This window comes from Oxyura jamaicensis, chromosome 4 (genome assembly GCF_011077185.1).
Source record: "Oxyura jamaicensis isolate SHBP4307 breed ruddy duck chromosome 4, BPBGC_Ojam_1.0, whole genome shotgun sequence".
Taxonomy (NCBI): domain Eukaryota; kingdom Metazoa; phylum Chordata; class Aves; order Anseriformes; family Anatidae; genus Oxyura; species Oxyura jamaicensis.
Window position 1 is genome coordinate 64,469,538 of NC_048896.1, and position 19,296 is coordinate 64,488,833.

General features: G+C 43.2%; 1 protein-coding gene across 6 annotated transcripts in view; it reads right to left on the reverse strand.

Moving 5' to 3' along the window:
* Positions 1-19,296, reverse strand: part of LIN54 (lin-54 DREAM MuvB core complex component) — a 53,500-nt gene that overhangs the window by 8,773 nt on the left and 25,431 nt on the right. For 3 of the 6 annotated variants that reach the window (XM_035324588.1, XM_035324585.1, XM_035324586.1), the window contains 7 exons: positions 14,390-15,117; positions 8,968-9,088; positions 6,157-6,302; positions 4,443-4,601; positions 1,858-2,074; positions 1,047-1,120; positions 694-891 (listed from right to left, as the gene is read on the reverse strand). In XM_035324588.1, the coding sequence (XP_035180479.1) occupies positions 694-891; positions 1,047-1,120; positions 1,858-2,074; positions 4,443-4,601; positions 6,157-6,302; positions 8,968-9,088; positions 14,390-15,082 (1,608 nt within the window). In that variant the 5' untranslated portion in view covers positions 15,083-15,117. The remainder of the gene's footprint in view (positions 1-693; positions 892-1,046; positions 1,121-1,857; positions 2,075-4,442; positions 4,602-6,156; positions 6,303-8,967; positions 9,089-14,389; positions 15,118-19,296) is intronic. The other 3 variants (XM_035324587.1, XM_035324589.1, XM_035324590.1) reach the window with 3 other exon arrangements.

A 19,296-nucleotide genomic window follows, 5' to 3' on the forward strand; every position in this document is an offset into this window, starting at 1 on the left:
GTTTTCTTAAGCATCCCTGACCACCAACAGATCAGGATCACTTTCTGCACAAATGGCTTTAGTAGCCCCTTTCACCTACAAGCCCCTTATTACTTAACTAAAACAAAATTATTTACATCCCGACTCTTCTTTGAGCCTGGACCCACACATTGTTTTTCATATTAAGTAAAAGGAATCACCCCTAAGATCCTGCTAGGTGACACTGTTTTGGGCTACATTTTTTTTCTACCTACACACAGCTCTTTTCTCCTGCTAAGATAGCAGGAGATGTGGACCTACGGTGGACAGCCTGAAGGAGACAGGTTGTGTCCAGAACACCAAATGTCTGAGTAGTTTTCCAAAAAACTGTATTCTTCACTTTAGGAGAACATTCGGGCAAGTGCACAGGAAGGATGCAATACAAGTGTTTTTAGGGACAAATAGCAGCTTTAACAAAATCAAAAGGGATCCAAAAAATAAGGTTGGTACTGGTGATGCCACAGGCTGACTGAATTCTTGTCTGAACAGACTGGCTAGTCAGCTTTCAGCAGGGGGTTTCATTTATTCTCCTTTTCATTCTCAGCATTGGGCAGATTTTGACAAAGTATACAACTAAGCCTTACACCTTGGCTGGGGAGCAAGGACGTGTAACTGGAAGGCAATATGTTCCATTACAGCACTACTTTCTTACTTATCTCTGGGTTAAGACTGTACCTGTGTGACATACTGAGCAGGAAGGACTGCATAGCCGACGTTTCCTGTGCCAGGTGCTGGTGCCAGGACAGTGCCTGGGGGAAGGTTGGTGAGGTTGGGCTGTATCTGTGGCAGTGGAGTGGCTGGCATAATAAGTCTTTGTTGGGGCTGACTGGTAGTGACTATCTGGGAAGTTGGGTTGATTGGTTTGGGCACCACCTGGAAAGAAAGTCTTGATGAAATCTTGCCCTCCTTTTTTTTTTTTTTTTTGTTCAGAATGCACTTCTATTAATAGAACATTTCATGATGGTGCTGAAATTGGACTTTTTCATCCAGCTGACAAGTCGGTAATATGCCTTTTACATTCAGCTTACCTGTTTCACAGTCTGGGCCGGCACTATGGGAACAGACATCCGCACTGGGGTCGCATTCACCACCACCGGCTTTGCTGCAACCAAGACACAACATCACATTAACACGCATTATTCACTCAGCACAGAGTTGAGTCAAGACTTCCATATGCAGAGAATCCAAGGACACTGAATACTGCAACTACATTGAGAGTAACTGACCAAACTCATAACAGGCAACACTTATGCCAAAACACCACCTACATGAACAGTTATGCGCACAAGAGTGCAAGTGTATGTTTAGCAGCTATGGTTTAAAAATTAGTTTGGGTGCAGAGTGCACCCAATCTGGGCACTCAATTTCCTTTTGCCAAGGGGACACTAAAATACTACAGCTTGGTTTCAGATTGTTGATTCCATCACAGCTCCAGAAAGCATGGACAGGAACCATCAGAAACATTTGGCACTTCTAATGCATTTTATATGGAAGGATCTTAACATTGCAGTAGTTTTGTCAAGACCTACGTGGGCTCTCATGGCTTCCTACTTCTCATACCAAGAAACTGGGACTTGCCACAAGTCACTCCCATGCTGGTACGCTAGGTGAACGCAACAGAAAATGCTGCAGGGATTCAGGCCCAACGACAAAACCATTTGACACAGAGGAGCATTTCCACATACAAACCTGAGGTAGCAGAACACAAAACCTTTCAAAACCCACCACAAACTCGGATACATCTGGCAGTCTTGAAAATTTCTATTACGTAACTATTTAAATCCTCAAAAACCAAACAAAGGATTAAAAACTTAGTTCAGACACCGCATCAGCACTTACCCTGTTGGAGAGGCTGTGTATTTGTACTGGGAGTTTGACTGGCCGACTGGGTTGAACTGTTGGCTGTTGTGGCAGTAACGAGTCTGACGTAATGGAACTTGCTTCCAGGTACCTGAATCTGCTGAACATTGGGTGCAGTTGCCAAGGGAATAATTGTCTTAAATTGAGATGTACCCACTCCTCCTACAGTAATGGTCTGCACTGCTGATTTCACAGCCTATTAAGCCAATACAGAGAGCATAAAGTTACTTTTACAAAGGCAGAAAGAACAGCAGCATGTCTACTCCTCCATGCGTTAGTGAGGAACTCTTTGATCCATTAGCATCCATGAGAAGGCAGTCAGTTATCCCCATTTTTTGCTTTCCAGAGTAAAAAAAAAAAAAACGCAAACAGATACAACGCCAGCCAAAGCTTGGTGCAAAGCAAACTCTGTTCTGTTTTCAATTCTTTACAGCAAACTCCCGAGTAAACTAATATTTTAAAGAGTAGGATGCCTCAGTCTGCTTCCCAAGATACAGTGTATGCCAAATTAGACTTCAGCTGACTAAGGAGAACATTGCTCACTTGGTATTCAAAATCAAACAGAGGACAAAACTAAAAATATTCTTATTAATAAAAACACACAGTAAGAACTCCTTGCAGAACTGTTCGTACTGGACCGCAGCACGATTAATCTGTATGTACAGATACGTCCTGTTGGACGCAGTTTATGATGAACACACACACAAGTCACTGTGCAGCACTCGATGTGCAAATGGAACAGAATCCATAAACTGATCACTGAAGAGATGACAAAGTGGGCAGGCTGTGAAATGAGAGAAGCAAGAACAATGAACAGCAGCAAAACAAATTTACTAAATAATAAATGCCAAAAGGAGAAAGAAGTGGATTTTGGCAGGCCAGTGCTGCCGCACAGCCGGGGTAGCAGTACATCTCAAATTCACAATACTTTAGCTTTGCAATTTCTCTCAAAGGACAAACCAATAACAAGTCTATGTCTATTATTTTTATAAACATTCGTAACGGTATGGGCTTGATAACAGAATGATACCATTCTTTCTGATGACCTCAAATGTGACTTCATTCTTCTTCTTTCTCCTTTTATCCGACTTCTTTTGGAGTTCAGCTTTTTATTCTCAGAATCTCTTAAAACTGATATTAAATCTATCATGTACATTTGAACTAAGTTCTAATATTAAATTTAATTGATACAATGATATGACTTGATATACCATTTTCCTAGCTTCCCAGCTTCGAGCACCTACAAGAATGAAATCTCACTTCACACATACTTGACTGGAAATACAAGCTCACTCTTTTATGTAAGTTTTTCCCTGGGATAACCTTTTTTTTTTTTTTTCCTAAATAAATATATTGAAACCTCAGGAACTCAGACCAATTGGAAACAAGTACTGTTTGCAAGCACACTCACAGCCACGCTCACAGGGAAACCAGCTTGAGCAAAGCTCCCTCTAGCACATGAATTTCTGACTGCTGTCCAAAGACAACTGGGAAAAATTGTAAAATTTAAGTGACAGCTCTTCAAAGGGTATCTTCTCGAGCCCTGTGATGACAAGGGAAACCCTTGTGTTATTTCAGATAGTTTTCGATCAGATCTCAATATGTCTACCACCCAGGAATCTCAGTTCTGTCACTTCGAGTGCTTGCATTACAATGATCTCATATTTAAAAAAAAAAAACATTTTAAACAGACAATCTTGCCAGCTTTACTGTGAAAAATCAAATCATGCTGGCGCCTATGTCTCCTTATCACCATTCCCATTATCACATGCCATGCTAAGACAAGACTAGTAAAATCTCTCTGAGCCTCTGGCCTTTTCCAGTGCATGCTATTGTGTCCACTGCCTGAGCTATGTCCACCTTGCTCATTTACACTCGTACACATTCATGTGTATTTACCAAAACAGGAGTAGAGAGATTCAGGTAGAAAAAGATTCCCCTAAGATAAAAAGGGGGGATAAAATAAGAACTGTAGTTTGATAGACTGCTCAGTTCTGTCTCATCTTCCATTAATGCAAGACAACTTATCCAAGCTTATATGGAGAACCTTAAATTTTTTCTAGAAATGAGACAGATGGAATTACCGACTTAAATTCTGTAGGTCTCAGACGAGTGTCTTGGTTATGCAGACCTTTACCACAAGAATATGAACTCCAATGTTACAAGCCTCAGAAACACCCAGGAAACAGCCCTAGTCAGTGGTATACAGTGTTCGTTGGTGGAAAAGAACCAACCACTCCAGGAATTCTTCCTACCAGCACAGGGTGTCTTTCAGATGACTTGGGAGATTTAATACGCAGAGACGAGAACATGCCCCAAGTGGGACTTCTCCAGCTTGGGCACCTGCTTTCTAAGTGCGCGTGCCCTTGAGTGTGCTGCCAATAGTTGGCAGCCCTCGACGGGAGGAGTGCCTGCTCCTCCGAGCAATGCTTCTGCCAACTCTTAAGCAAATGCTGCTACAAGAACACCTTGGGACTGCCAGTTTGCAGTTCAGCACTGTAGATTCTCATGAGCATGAGATGAGACGCAGACACGCTAGAAATTAAACAAAAGTCAGTCTGTACCTGCGCGGTTGTGTGGTTGACTATGGCCTTCCCAGGGGAGGAGGGTGCTGACTGCTGCACTGTGAGGATCTGCTGTCCTAACGCTACATTCAGTGGGACGCCCACCGTCTTCTGGGGGGAGCTGGGAGGCTGGGAGGCCACTGACACCACTGTTAGCTGCTTGGCAAAACAAAGAAGCAGTTTAAATCTCTGAGCAGCATGCAAGACCCTGTACATATACGTCCCCCTCCTCATGAGAGAGGTACAGTTCTCCCACAGTAGCTCAAGTTCTTCCTGCAAACAAGGGCGCTGTATTCAGTCACAACTCACACGGCCTGACTGTGCAAGAACAGCACGTAGATATGTTCGAAACTTCAAGGCATTGCCGGTTTCCAGCACAGAAAGTCCTATGCAGAAAGCTAGCACTGCTTCTCTTTTCCTTGCCCGCCCCCCCCCAAAACTCTGCACACTCAGCCTGAACATTGTCGGGATAGATTTCTGAGTAAAAGCTTTCTAATCAGCACCGTGACTGTTTCATAATAAATGGAAGCTTTAGAAGAGGGTAGTGGGAAGGAAAAACTATATCACTTTATGCTATTAATTCAGCCAAAACATAAGAGCTTCATAAGTATTTTTCAACTTTTTTATTTCATTTTTTTTCTTTCCAATATTTTTTACTTTCTGACTCCTGTAATGATCCAGTTTTCCAACCAGATTTCTGCAGAGCGCATCATTTGAATACTCTATTCTAAACACCCACAACCCTTCCAAGGTCAGTTTTCAACTTTTTAAAATTCCTACTTCAAGTTTTAACAAAAAGAAACTCAGCTTTTTAAATGATTTGTTTTTGAAAGATACTTAGAATTATTTATCTACAGTAAACTCAAGAGGTAGTGCAAAGCCTTTTCACTCCCACTCATCTCTTAATTTTTATTATAAGATTTACTCAACAGCTTTCCTGCAATGTTTTTCCGAGCAATATTTCTGAAACACAAATCCTCTGCTGTTTGTCTAACTCTCCGTAGCTAAAAGCACATCCAAAATAAGAAAATCTTAATTCTTGTGCTAGTTTTCATACTTGCTACTTAGTTTGCATGCATTATACATCTTGGTCCCCCCCCCTCCTCCCCAATCATCCTTTCTCCAGTGATATTCCTATTCTCAAGGCAATTTTAATCAGGTCTAAAATCCCAGCTTTGCTGTGATGCTTGTCTACGTTGCATGAGTTATCTTCCTATCAATTGCCTGCCTGTGCCAATCTCCAGTTCTATCAAGGCTCATTGCCAATCTCGTTTATGTCAGACAAGATTAGAGAAGACTAAATTATCTATGCAGCACCAGGCAACAGTTAGTAAATGTTAACCTATTAACATAACCAAGGTCTCCTCTTAAACAGCCTGTTGAATTTTTATGAATGCATTTAAAGACAAAAAAAGGGATTATTTGAGCGCTTGGCTAGGGGAGAACAGCTGCTCTGGGAATGGATGCTGAGGGAATGGCAATAAGTGACAGGAATGGGAAATTAATGCAGTACTGCGCATTTACTTAAAACCACATTAAAGGAGATGGTTGAAAAACCTAGCGTAGGCCATTAACGCAGAGCGCAGTGCCACGCAACAGAGACTCTGGAGTGGCAGGATCACAGACAGCTCGTAGCCAAGACTCAAACACAGAGCTCCATTCAGATCACTTTGCAGCAGGGACGGGAGGGCTGCAGCCAGAATGGGGTCCTTACCTTATTGGGGGATTTGAGTGGTGAGATAGCTATTTTATTCGGTGTCTGTTGTGTTGTTGTACTCAAAGAGGATCCAATAACTCCAGTCTCAGAGATCGTTATTGTCTTTGGTGGTGTTCCTGGAGCAGATTGCGAAAGAACCCTGCCTATAATCAACAAAGACACGGTCAGCTTCAGTATCCCCTTTTAGAACTTGTAAAGCTCAAGTTTTCCCTGGTTAGCACGCTGTTGATCCTTGCCTCTGAGAGTACCTTACCTACCAGGAAGGACAGTGGAATTCTTTAACTTAGATTCAGAAAGAAAGCTGAAACAATCTGCATTACTACAAATGAAGAAACAGTTTTCTCAGGCTTAATAAAACTGACATTTACTTTGAGCTTTCTGAGGCATCCAGCTGGTAATTCTTGAAAGCCAGCACAGTGTCCCCAGGCACGCATCCCTCCAATACACCTGCGCTGCACGCAAACACTCAGCCAGCTGGCAGCATGCTACCAAGTCCCTGGGCTGCTGCCAGTGTACAGAAAAACTGTGAATTGGGAAGGGGTGGAGGGCCAGTTCCCTTTAATACTCTGCCAGCAGAAAGCAGCTCTATGACAGTGACCACCAAAAAGGCGCTTGGTGTCTCTCTACATTCAACTTTGACTTTTTTTCATTCTGTTTGTGCTGGTGGTTGGCTTTTTCACTGCCTAACACAATATATGATACTCCTGTGAAAATATGCATGGAGGTGTAACTCCCCATACAATCTGCTTTTGCAGTAGCAAAGAAGCTTAAACATCAAAAACAGCAGCTCCAAATCACAAAATCAGCCTCATGAATATTGCAAAAACTGGAAGAGCAGAAAATAGATTTTTTTTCATACTTTTAAGCTGCTTTCCAGTGTGTTTGACCACTGAGCCTTCCTCTGCTGCACTTTGGCTCAGATATGTGTTTCTGTCACAGCCTCTCGCTCAGCAGTTCTCTCATATTATATATATAAAAATATAAGAAAAAGCAGTGTAACTTTGCCATCCAAAACCAACTGGTGACGTGAAAATTGGGTCAACTGCAACTAACATGATCAAGCATCATCCACGTAGAAAGCTGCCCTCCTCTGAGGTCTATATGCTCTGAGATAACCCTCACTTGTGTGCAGCCTAAATAACAGCACACTTGGTTGCTAAAGCCACATGCAACCTGAAAATGTCACTATCTGTGGGAATTTTACCATATTCAGTAATCAGTGCTTCTAGTTTTTTTTTTTTTTTTTTTTTTTTTTTTCCCTGGTGATAGCTTTCCCTTTCTCACTGCATCTCCTTTGCGCTCCTTGGCATCAGCTTCCTAAACAGAATCTGGCTGCTTATATTGACAATCCTTGCAAAATTACAACTTGCACCTCAGTTTTCAGAAATGCCCAGGCAATTAAAAGTATCTATCTGACTGAGAAAAAAACACACAAAATCTAAACAGAACACACGTGTGCTACACCTTCCCTAAAGCGATACCAATCTCTCTGAGCTGGTAAGCTGTACTGGCGGCTTGGGGTTGTGAGAGGAAAGGAAGATGTTTATGAAGACTTCACTTAGAGAAGCATCTTCACCTTGCCAGCTCAGGGAAAAAAAGTACTTGCTATTCTCCAGCTTATTGATTGAAAAGCTGGAAGCTAATTTCTTTAATAACACATTTGCTAGTCAATATGATTCAGATCTGTTGTGACCTGCACATTTCTTTTCACTCTGGAGGCAGCAAGCTTTAGAAATCTAATGGAATAATAAACTCTTGCAAAAACTATTTCTGTTGTGGTTCTTTATCTGTTTGTCAGTTTTTACGTACTGCCAAATGAAAAGGTAATGCCTCTTGAAGTGGCTTGTTTGTTTTTGAAACACACAAAAACCTTAGTTCAGATGCATATGCACAACTTTTTACAACTAGCACAAGTCCTGGTTCCTTAAGACATAACACATTCATATGTGGAAAATATTTTAGGCCTGCTTGGAAGCGGGTCAGTCTGGAAACAGATAGACATCCTTCAAATCTCTGAAGGTGACTGGCTTTCTAAGTGCGTCCTTTGGAAATAATTTGCATGCCTTAAATGTTACCTGCATACAACCCCCCAAATGATTCAAGTCGAAGTCACCTAAATGAGCAAAGTGTAAGGTTACTGACCACTACTGGGCCCCTCACTACAAGAAGGACATGGAGGTGCTCGAGCGAGTCCAGAGAAGGGCAACGAAGCTGGTGAGGGGTCTGGAGAACAAGTCTTACGAGGAGCGGCTGAGGGAGCTGGGGTTGTTCAGCCTGGAGAAGAGGAGGCTCAGGGGCGACCTTATCGCTCTCTACAGGTACCTTAAAAGAGGCTGTAGCAAGTTGGGGTTGGTATATTCTCCCATGTGCCTGGTGACAGGACAGGGGGGAATGGGCTAAAGTTGCGCCAGGGGAGGCTTGGATATTAGGAAAAAATTCTTTACAGAAAGGGCTGCTAGGCATTGGAATGGGCTGCCCAGGGAAGTGGTTGAGTCACCATCCCTGGAAGTCTTTAAAAGACGTTTAGATGTAGAGCTTAGGGATATGGTTTAGTGGAGGACTTGTTAGTGTTGGGTCAGAGGTTGGACTAGGGGATCTTGGAGGTCTCTTCCAACCTAAATGATTCTGTGATACATTTATCTGCTTCTACCTACATCAAAATCTTTGCTGATTTTTCCCCCAACTGCTTGAGGTGTTAAAACAGGAACTATAATAAAAATCAACACAGGAAAAAAAAAAAACCTACAATTGCCATCTCTTTGAATAACCTTAAAAATCATAAAGCAAAACAAGTCAAGTAAGTACAACCTGCAATGACTGGTGACACTTGAGTGGTCTGCCCTGTAACGGCTTTGCTATTGATTGGTTTTGCAAAGATCAGCTTGGTGATCACTGGGCCAGAAGTTGGGGTTCGTGTCTTCTTCGCAATCTGAAAGATGGATAAAAAGATTCTCAAATAACTTGAGTGTTTTGGATCTAAATCATCATGTTAATGACATCATACAAGATAGAGTGCAATATTCACAGACAGAATAATTCATCATCTCACACTTTAGCTCCATTTCTCACATTGGAGAGAACTGGGTTATCATCTATGCCTCTTGAGAGAGCCAGCCACCAAAGCAGGACAGCCAAATCCCTCACAGCTACCTCATGAGATATCCCTGAACAAACATATCTAATTTTCAAGGCGTCCTGAAAATATTTCTCACATGTGGCCTGCCTATGTCAAAAATATTCAAGTTACAAGCCAAGTCTCAAAATTTCAAGTTTTAAAAAAAGTTACTTTTTCAGCCACCCAGGACATAAGTTGCTCCTTGAGTCACTTAAATGACACTACCACAGCTCTGAAATGTATATTCACTGCTCTGAAACATTTCTTCACCTGTTCTGACACAGCAGCACACTCCTACCCTGCAAATGGGAAAAGAGAACGTAAATCATCAGCCCCTGAAATTTTTGGACCTGGGCTAGCCAAAAGCAAATCAGTACATCCAGGCCCAAGAGTAGGGGGCCATGCGTCCCTTCTGTGACATCTCCCCTCTGAAGTGCAGCTGGACCAGGCACTGGTACGTGCAATTCAATGAGACTGACTGCTTCAACTTAAAGGCTTTTTCAGCAGGGTTTGGTAACGAGGACAATCAGAACTTTTTCCTCCCTTCTCCACACTGAAGTGGCAGCTAGCAGACATGTCTATCCCAACTGTTTCTATACCCTGGCATGCAGGAGTGGAAAATTCAGCTTAGAGGTAACTTCTTTCAAAGACTGCTTTAAACCACCAACTCTCGAGGCTGCCAGCAGATGAGGGCAAGCATTAGGATCTTCTCCCATAAGCAATACCTGCAGATGAGCCCCATCCTGTCTCTCAGACCTGCAGATGAGTCCCATCCTGTCTCTCCTCTGCCCCACATGCCTGTGTGCATCCCACAGGCACCAGCCACCACCTGCAGCAAGGTCACAGAGGCATGAGATGGCATCAACGTGGGGAACCACATCAAGATTGCACATCTGTTGCTTTTACTCAAATAAGCGAGCAGAGAAACCTTACACATGGAGACAAATACAGAGATGACAGCTACTTTCAACAGCCTGAGAAAGATGCAATTGCTTAAATGAATCAATCAAGTAGGCTGGATGTTGTGGTTTCCTACACAAAAACCCTATTTATAGCATTTGCTGACTGCAAACACCTCCTTTACAGTAGCGCGACGCTGAAGCATTGCAAGTGGTCGGCAATGTGCAACAAATCCAGCAGGCTGCCCGCAGAGACGGCGTGTGAGGACGATTGGGCTGCCTGCAGCATGCCGGCAGCACAGCTGGGGAAGCCCCAGGATGGCACCATAGTTCCTGGCCTCACACTGACAGCAAACCTCACACTGCGTGCCCGAGTTGTGCCCGGCTGAGGCCAAGGGCCCCCAGGCAGCTCCAACCCCGGGCAGTGCTAGATTGGAGATTGCCATGCTGCTGAAATTAATCCTAATCCTGATATAAATTATCACTGTAGTTTAACTGCTATTGCTTCTAGTCTCTGAAGCAAGGGCAAAGTCTGGCTCAGAACATGGCCAACACCTAGCAGGAACAGTGAGCACTCAAACAGCAGCAGTTGTTTCCCAGTAACAGTCATTATCCATGCTTAAATTACTTGCATAAACACTTGTAAAATACCAGCCAACTGTTACCATCAAGTATCTCAGGGAAAAGTAAAAATCCCAGAACAAGAGCTGGTCAACATGAGTAGCCCTGCTTCAACCTGCGATACCCTTCTCAAGATTTTTTTTTTTTTTTTTTTTTCCGGTAAACTGATGGACTGGGAAGCAGAAGCTCTACATTTTCTAAGAAATGACTGAACTCCCTCAGGCTTTCAGAAACGTGGCGAAAAAACAGTATGCTTTCCCTCGGCCCTGCAGCGCGGGCAGCCCCACTGGCTGCCTCTTGGCAGCAAGCCTTTCTGAAGCACCGATAGCCCCAGTGTCTGCCAGAGCCTCCCAGGCTAAGGTGAGAAGCTCATTACCGATTTCAGCAGAGACTGGAGACACCAGAGGAAATAATCAAGGTGACAGAACGTCCTCTCGACGTTTCAGCAAGAGCAACTTCTCTGGAGCCCTCTGTCACTGCCTGTGCTAATCACAAGGAGGTCACCATTATTCCTTTTTGCCTACGTAAGCTAAGCACGCTCTCGGAAAGTTACTTTGAATTAGACTGCAGAAGTATTTCATAGGGCAAAGAGCTCTTCCCTAAGAAAATTATTAATTTAAGAAGCACACAGAAGCCGCCTTCTCCCTGCAGAAAGGAAAAGCTTAATGTGCAAGCATCTTTATTTCAAGGATTAATTTGTGTCTCCCTAAGCTCTTCCCACTAAACAAGATGAACAAGTGTGCTTCCATGACCAGCCAGCCTTCAACTGTCAAGCAACGTGATATTATTACAGAAAAAGGCACTCGCATACCTTGAATTTACTGTGGGCTAGGAACAGCCCCAGCCACTTACCACAAAGGAGCTAACATAGAATAAATCCACTCCCTAGATGACCTCATGGGAGCTCCTCCATGGAGCCACACCCTATGTAATTTTTACTTGGCATAAAAGGAAAAAAAAAATCACAGTCTGGAAATAGAAGACAACAGCCTACTTGACAGAAGATAATAAGGACCCTGAGTCAGGAGCAGAGAACTGCTGTGGGCTTAGGGAGCGTGTGAGGTTATTTTCCCACAGTGAGACAAAGCTGCACTGATGGCGTGGCAGTTGTCTTGCCACAGTAGCTACAGACATATAGATGTAACCACTGAAATGCAGAGCCAGCCACCACATCGACACAAGTTCAGGTTGGAGCAGCTCAGCCACAGCAGTGGCGATGGGTCTGGACCTCTGCTTCTCACACAAGCGCCAGGTAGTATGCCAGCACGTCATGCTTTTTAGGCCTGCACGCAGAGTCCCAGGCTGAAAACATGTACTGGCCAAATTGTTTTGTCCACATGTGCAGGGCAGTGGTTTCTACTATATCATGACAAACTGTTCAGATCTACAGAAGGTCTACGGAAGGGAGAGCAATAAACCTCTTACTACAGAAGAAGCCCAAGGTCCCACTGTGTTCTACACCCCACAGCTTCATATCTCTAACATTGCAGTCAGAGAGGGAGCAGGATTCCAAGGCACGTTTTGCAGAACTCTATCAATTCTGCCTTTCCTCAAGTGCTGAGATGTCAAGCGTCACAATTAGATTCCAGTAAGACAACAGGATTTTATTTTTGACTTTCAAAGCCCCTACAACACTGACAATGTAAAGAGAATTGTACAGAGCTCATCACCACCTAAGCCTCACCTTTTATCAATTCGTTTTTTCAGCACAACGTCAAACTGCTATGCTGCCTTGTATCTGAAACAACCACTTTGCATGAGTTAAGTTACACAAGACCCTTGGGAAGCAGGGAAGCATTCACTGCTTCCTTTTCCACTCAGGAGGTGCCAAGAAGGCACTCAAAGGTTGAGAGGCTCGTCAGGATCATGGGGTTAACACATGACATCATTTTCTAAGTGTGGATTACCTCCCCTGTCATCTATGGTAGAGTAAGACCATGAATCTCTCACCTAGCCTCATATATCCTTTTGATAATTAAGTAATTTCCCACAGGGAGACGTACTGTCTAGGAGTTGCACATGTAGTTGTCTTTCCTGCAGTATCGGTCACTTTTAACAAACTGAACTCTGCCTTCTTGCTTTTCATTTCTACTTCCTCATCTCCTTATAGGGGAAAAAAAGGAATATCAGGCATTAACAATTCATTCCATTTTGCAAAAGGAAGCAAAGATTTAATAGAAAGACCATAACAAACAAATTCAACCCAACTGCAATTAAATGGATTAACAAAGGGATGCAAGCCTATTTATAACGGGTTATATTAAGGAACCTGTAGAATTCCTCCTGACAAAGAGATAGCAATCACTGGGTCAGTTTCTCAGTCACTGATGGCACAGGTAATCTCATGGAAGCAAAAGCTCATCGCAGTTATTTTCTTAATATTATACTGTTTCATTTATGTGCTAGTTGGCAGTAACTGAAGCCAGTAGGAAATGGTCCACTGTTACACGTTCCTCTGGTGACATAGCTTTTTTGAAAGCTGTAATGACAACTGTATCATTAACAATCTAAGGCACAAAAACAGGAGCCACATATAGAGTGCATAGACATATTGAAAATGGTCGTAACTATTAAACATTTTTGTCCGGAGATATGACATGGCAACAAAGGAGGGGAAAGCAGATACCGGTGCAGGGATCATCTGTTGATTTAAAACAAACTACGTGGACAGTTGCTTATGTGTGCTTACCATGAAATGCTAGCTGGGGAACTTACCAGTGCTCATGGCATGCTTAAAAGTAGCACGAAAAGTTACTTGAAAAACTTCAAGTGCAGGAAATTTGTTTTCATTCGTATACTTTCAGTTTCCTTACTCATTTCACTAATTTCAATAATCTTTTTCCACCATAATCTTTTTCCACCTGCACTGAGTTCTAGTTTTTCTTCACTGTCATCTAGAAAGAAATTGCTCACATTTAGTTCTGCCACACATCAGATGAAAATCAGGCCCTTTCATTAATAACTTGTGTCTTTACAACACCTTTTCAGATCCCATCAGATTCTCTCTGTTTTCAGTTATCTCCAGATCCATGCCTGAGTTGGGAAACAGCGCTTAGAGACATCCAGCTTACAGTCCTGTCTAGCTGATAAATATCTATTGATAAGCTTAAGCAGATTTGAGGCAGGCAAGATGTACCTTTCTGTGACTTCTCAAATACTGTACAGTTCTTTGGAGACTTTATTTATAACAAGCTCAATGTAAGAGGCAGAAGCTACTTGATCATAAAAGAGGAAAGCCGTGCACATTCGGAATAAAGAAATGGCAGGCAGAAAGAATTCAATTCAGTCTTCTGAAAGCATGTAGAATTTATTTTTATCAAATGAAAATAATGGGAAAACTCTCTTTAATGAGTTTTGATAGCTCACTTTCTCTGAGGCAAACCCTAAATTCCTCGACAGTAGCTAGAGGTACAAGACATTAAGACTGTAAATACCTACACAGATGAAAAAGCAGGCTAAGAGCAGCACTGTGCTTTCATACAAGGAATGAATGCGAAGGCTGAAAGCAACCATGTGCCAGTCAGCAAAGGAAGCAGACAACAGTTGCACCAACAGAATTGTTTTAAAGAGGTTTCATCAGCATAACTCACTTTACCTGTACTGTTTTTAATTGCTGGGTCTGCAAAACAGAAGGCTGGGCGGCAGTATTTATCAGCTGACTTCCTTGCGTCAAAGCTGAGACACCAACAACAGGTTTCACTTCTGACCGGCCTCCGATAACAACTTTGATCTGCTGGCCTTGTACCTTCGAGTCTCCGGCTTGGCCTTGGGATGCAGCCTTTTGCGCCTGCGGGAGCTGGCTGTGGGGTAACGCTAAAACAATGGGCTGGCCAGACTTGCCCAAAGTTGTTACAATGAGCTTTTGCCCATCCGGTTTAATACTCTGATTGCCTATTTTAAGGTCGGCAGTCTTGTTCAAAAAAATCTGATTGGCTGAGATAGTGACTGGGGTCTGAGCACCAAGTTTATGGAGGCCACTTTGAAAGGCAGGCTTTACTATTGAGTTTCCCTCAGTTTTGGCAGTTGCGGTGTTCACCGCCGCATCGCCTGAGTGATTACTGGGTGCAGTAACCGGTTCTGCGGTGACTGGGGCTGTAGTCGTAGTTGAAGAGTCACCGGTGGAACTTATGTTCACTATTTCTTCCAGTTCTGTTTCCATTGGAATTGAATCTCCCATCGGTGATGACACAATAACTGCCTCGATGCTGTCATCTTCTACCAGCGTTATCCCGGTGTCCATTATTTCCTCAGGGAGCAAGCTGTTCACTTCTGCTGAAACCACCTCCATTGTAGCAGTTTTGGCAGTGGTGACTAGAGCAGGTACTGCAATAATAGGAGAAAAAAAAAAAGAGAAGTGAGCGGTTTCCAGAAAATAGACATTTTGCAAAGCTTTACGAATGACATCACCAAAAAAAGGAAATGTAGTAGCAGAAATTCTTAACAACTAACCCATTTAGCCGGATTTAATTACAACAAGAATTTACATCAAAACTCTTCAACATGATCCATTAAAGTCAGATAAAGGTGTCAACTTCCTGTTGATTACTAGTCCACTCTTGGCAAATTTGTATGCCTAGAGAAAGTGTTCCCCCCAAGATGTGGTATGTTGTTCACAGAGATTTAAGCTTACTGAGATATAAAGCAGGAGATAAAAAGCTTTGCAAATCCAGTAGACAATGATGACTTTTATCACACATGTCAACATCTACTAGCAAGGTATCTTGCCTCAGCGACTTGATTCCCAGAGCTGAAGTAACGGGGTTCATCCTTGTCTAAATCCTCATTTCAGAAATGTCAGGCAAACAAACGGCTGCCCGGAAAGGGGCTGTATTTACCCCAGAAGCCAGCCGCAGGACCAAGCTAAAGCCCTGCCCTTCCAAGGTGAACATCCGTTCCTCTCTGCTGGCACGGAGAAATGCAACTCCATTTTTCTTTTTATACTTGCAAGATAACATAGAGCCCCAACTCAAAAAGCTTCCTAAAAGCCAAAAAATTACTACCCTGCCTGAATGCTAACAGGATTTTTTTGCATGGATTAGTGAAAGGACCAACTCAGATAACAAACCCACAGTTAGTTTCAAAGCCCAAGTCAGTTCCCACTTGAGAAACCTTAAGGACAGTGCTGGGAGCAGCTGCATCCACCGTTGCCACTGAAACCGCATCCGTGCCAGAGGCTGCACACAACTCCTCAATGAAACTCTTCCTCCATTTGCTGACCCCTCAGCATGCTCGGGCACTGCACAGATATATGTACTCCACACACCCTCAAGTGCCCATGATACGTGCACGAGGAGAAGCAGCCCACAAATCCAGCTTCCTTCTTCCTAGGGAAAGCTGACTGAGTTCCTTGTGCTTCAGTGACATTCATAAGTCAGGAACCATGCTGCTGGAAACACAGCCCCACCGCTGTGGTAACAACGACTGACCCTGTGGCTCAACCTGCGCCCAGGACAGCTGTGTTGTGTCCAACAACTTAAGGCTTGTGCCTTCAGTCGTACCTGCTTGGAGCTCATCTGCACAAAAACCCATCACTACTTGCGCTGTCCGAGAAGGAACCAAGGGCTAGGATCCACAAGTAAGGCTCTTAGGGTCAACTACAATCCAAGTAATGATTGCTTCCATGTTTGAGAAGGAGGGCATCATGTAAATCAGACAGTGGAAAAACCAATTCGATAATGACAAATTATTTCAAACAATACTGTTTTAACTTGCATTTCTAAGTGCTATTCCCTAGAAGAAAGGCCATTCTTAGTATATTTTAGCAGTATAAGCAGAACACACTGTTTATATCTAAACAGTTACACAGTTCAAAAGGAACTTATTTATATTCTTTATTCTTATCATTTGGTTATGCTACAAACCAGTAGACGGTTGCTAAATACCTCTATCTCTTTGAAAAAAATGAAATGAAAACGCAACAGAGTCAGGATTTTAAATAGAACTCTGAGTTCTAGCCTCCTGTATAGCAAAATGTGGAGCGAAAAGAAATACATTGCTTCAAGTCAGGCATTAAAATCTGGAAGTTGAAAGAAAAGAAACATTACATGTGGTTGGAATAACAGTTTACAGCCATCAACACTGCAAGATTCTTGAGGTATGAGGTCTTACCGCTCTACAGATGGCTTTCATTACTGTATTTAGGCTCATGTCATCAAAAACAGCAAGAAAAATAAAACACAAACGTACCTCGCTTGTTTGATTTCTTTGTTTATTGGATAGAACAGAAATAGATGCACGAAATGAAATGACGAAAATCTTGTCCTACCTGCATAAGAAGCTGCTGTCATCAAAAGCCACTTCAACATCCAAGCACATCGTATTTTTAGGTATTTACCCAGGATTTCTCAACCACTTAGCTGTTTACTTTTGCAAATGTTTTTATAGCAAGCATACTGTTTCCATTTTTTCAGCTCCTCTACTAAAATGTTTTCCAATAATAAAAGGTCAAACTCTTAACATTCTAACGGATCTGAGACCTTCAAGCAAGCAGAGAAAATACACCACTATTTTAACTAGATTTCAAAGTTTCTTTGGCTTCACCAACTACACTTGGAATCACTTGGCCTCACCAGAGCTGTACCTACACCTCCAGAAAGGACGCATCAGTAAGCATTTAGATGTTTGTAGCTGACAACCAAAAGAAAACCTACACCAAAGAAGTGGGTAAGCACACCATCGGATTGAAGAACTCACCCAAGACTGTATGGTCAGCTTCACAAACAGATCATTTCAGGCCACAGAACAATGGTCATGCAGCAAATTAAAAGCTCTCCTAGAAAGTTACGTAAAGAAGATTGCTTTAATAGAAGACTCTACCCAAGTATAGCTCAGGACATAAAATTAGCTAAATACGCACCAAAAATAGTAAAGCAAATAAATAGAGAAAAATTAGGGACTAAAGCGCATCATCAGCAAGGTTTGGCAGCAATGACTTCATTGAATTACTTTCTGTCATCGTCTACTGAGAGAGCAGACAGCAGTTAGGAGGGCAGCAGGGACTGAAGACCAGCTCTAGTGGCCCACCTCTGCCCATCCGTCTGACAGCACAGACCTACACCTGATATTCACAAGAAAGAAAACAACTTGAACCTTGCTGTTGTCTGACCTCACACTCCAATACTCCTGAATGCTGTATTTGTTTCTAAAAAGTCTTATTAAAAAAATGATCACCACATTCCTATCAATATAACTTCACAAAGGTTAAAAGAGATTTCTAAGTAGGAGGATCAACACATGATGACATTGGCAAAATACGGAATGGAAATAAGGGTTCTGACAAGTACCTGTGAACTTCGATCTATTTTCTCCTTTTCTTTGCCAGTATGCCAATGCACAATCTTCAGGAAAGTAACCGTGTTAAGTATTGAGTGCTATTGTTACACCTTTGTTGTGAAAACATGCAGATCTATCATGATAAACAGGAGAAAACCATATCAAAACAATGGGCAGAGTAAAACAGTAGTGTGGAAAGCAGTCAGCCAGAAGGCAGTGTAATGCCCGTGTGCCCCAGTATGCAGGCACAGCTCGTTGCCCCTCCAGCAGCGCCAGCTGGGTAAGAACAGCTGAGCTCCCAGTCTGCACAGCCATCAGGGAGGGCTCTGCACTGCAAGGAGAACTGTCCAGGGGAAAAAATAAATGCTCTGACAGGAAGGCTGAGAGACCAGGATGTCCGGGGTGCAGCTGCAGTAATGCCCTGTGCACAAGCACCCGCCTGGAAGTGGAAAGTGAAGCCCTAACCCAAAAGCTTCATGAAGGCATCACGTCCGACATGGCCCCTGGTTGCAGGGACGGCTCTGGGGTCTCCCCCTCTGCTGCCCCACGAAGCGAGCCAAATGGCAAGCAAGCACCCCTGCCAGGCACAGCAGCCACCTGAAGGTGGAGCAGAGCTGCGTGCTGAGGTGCGGTGCTGTTTGGACCCAGCAAGGGAAAATACCTTCGGGTTCTTGAGCTATTGACTGCAAAAGCCTTCCAAGAGGAGGAACGATGAAACACCCGAGTGGAGTCCTACCCTGATGAGGTGACCACTGGTACAATCATCCAAGGGACAAATGGCATGGGGATGTGTACCATCTGTACAACTAACTGCTATAAAACTACCTTGTGCATCATCCACCATGAGCAGATGCCAATGTGACCGTACATTATTGCAAGTTTCTTCCTCAGGGGTGAAAAACAGGATACAGTTCAGAAGGTCCTGAACCAGAAAATAAACTGCTCTGAATCCTCGAAGTGGCAGAGTTACAAGTGTCTCTGCACCCCCTTGGCACCGCCACGGCTGTTCCAAAGGTCTGCAAAGTTCGCAAAAGATTGTTAGCTTCCTATTGAGGGCTGGCTGACACCAAAGGGGTAACAGTTTGAGTGCTTGGCCTCTTCAAAGGAATGCGGCAACACCATCGCTTCTCTGCCAAATAGAGGTGCAATGGGGGAACTGCCTGTACGCTGCACCTCATATTTCAGGATTTAACAACTCCAAACCCTCACAATATTTGTATAAAGTTACAA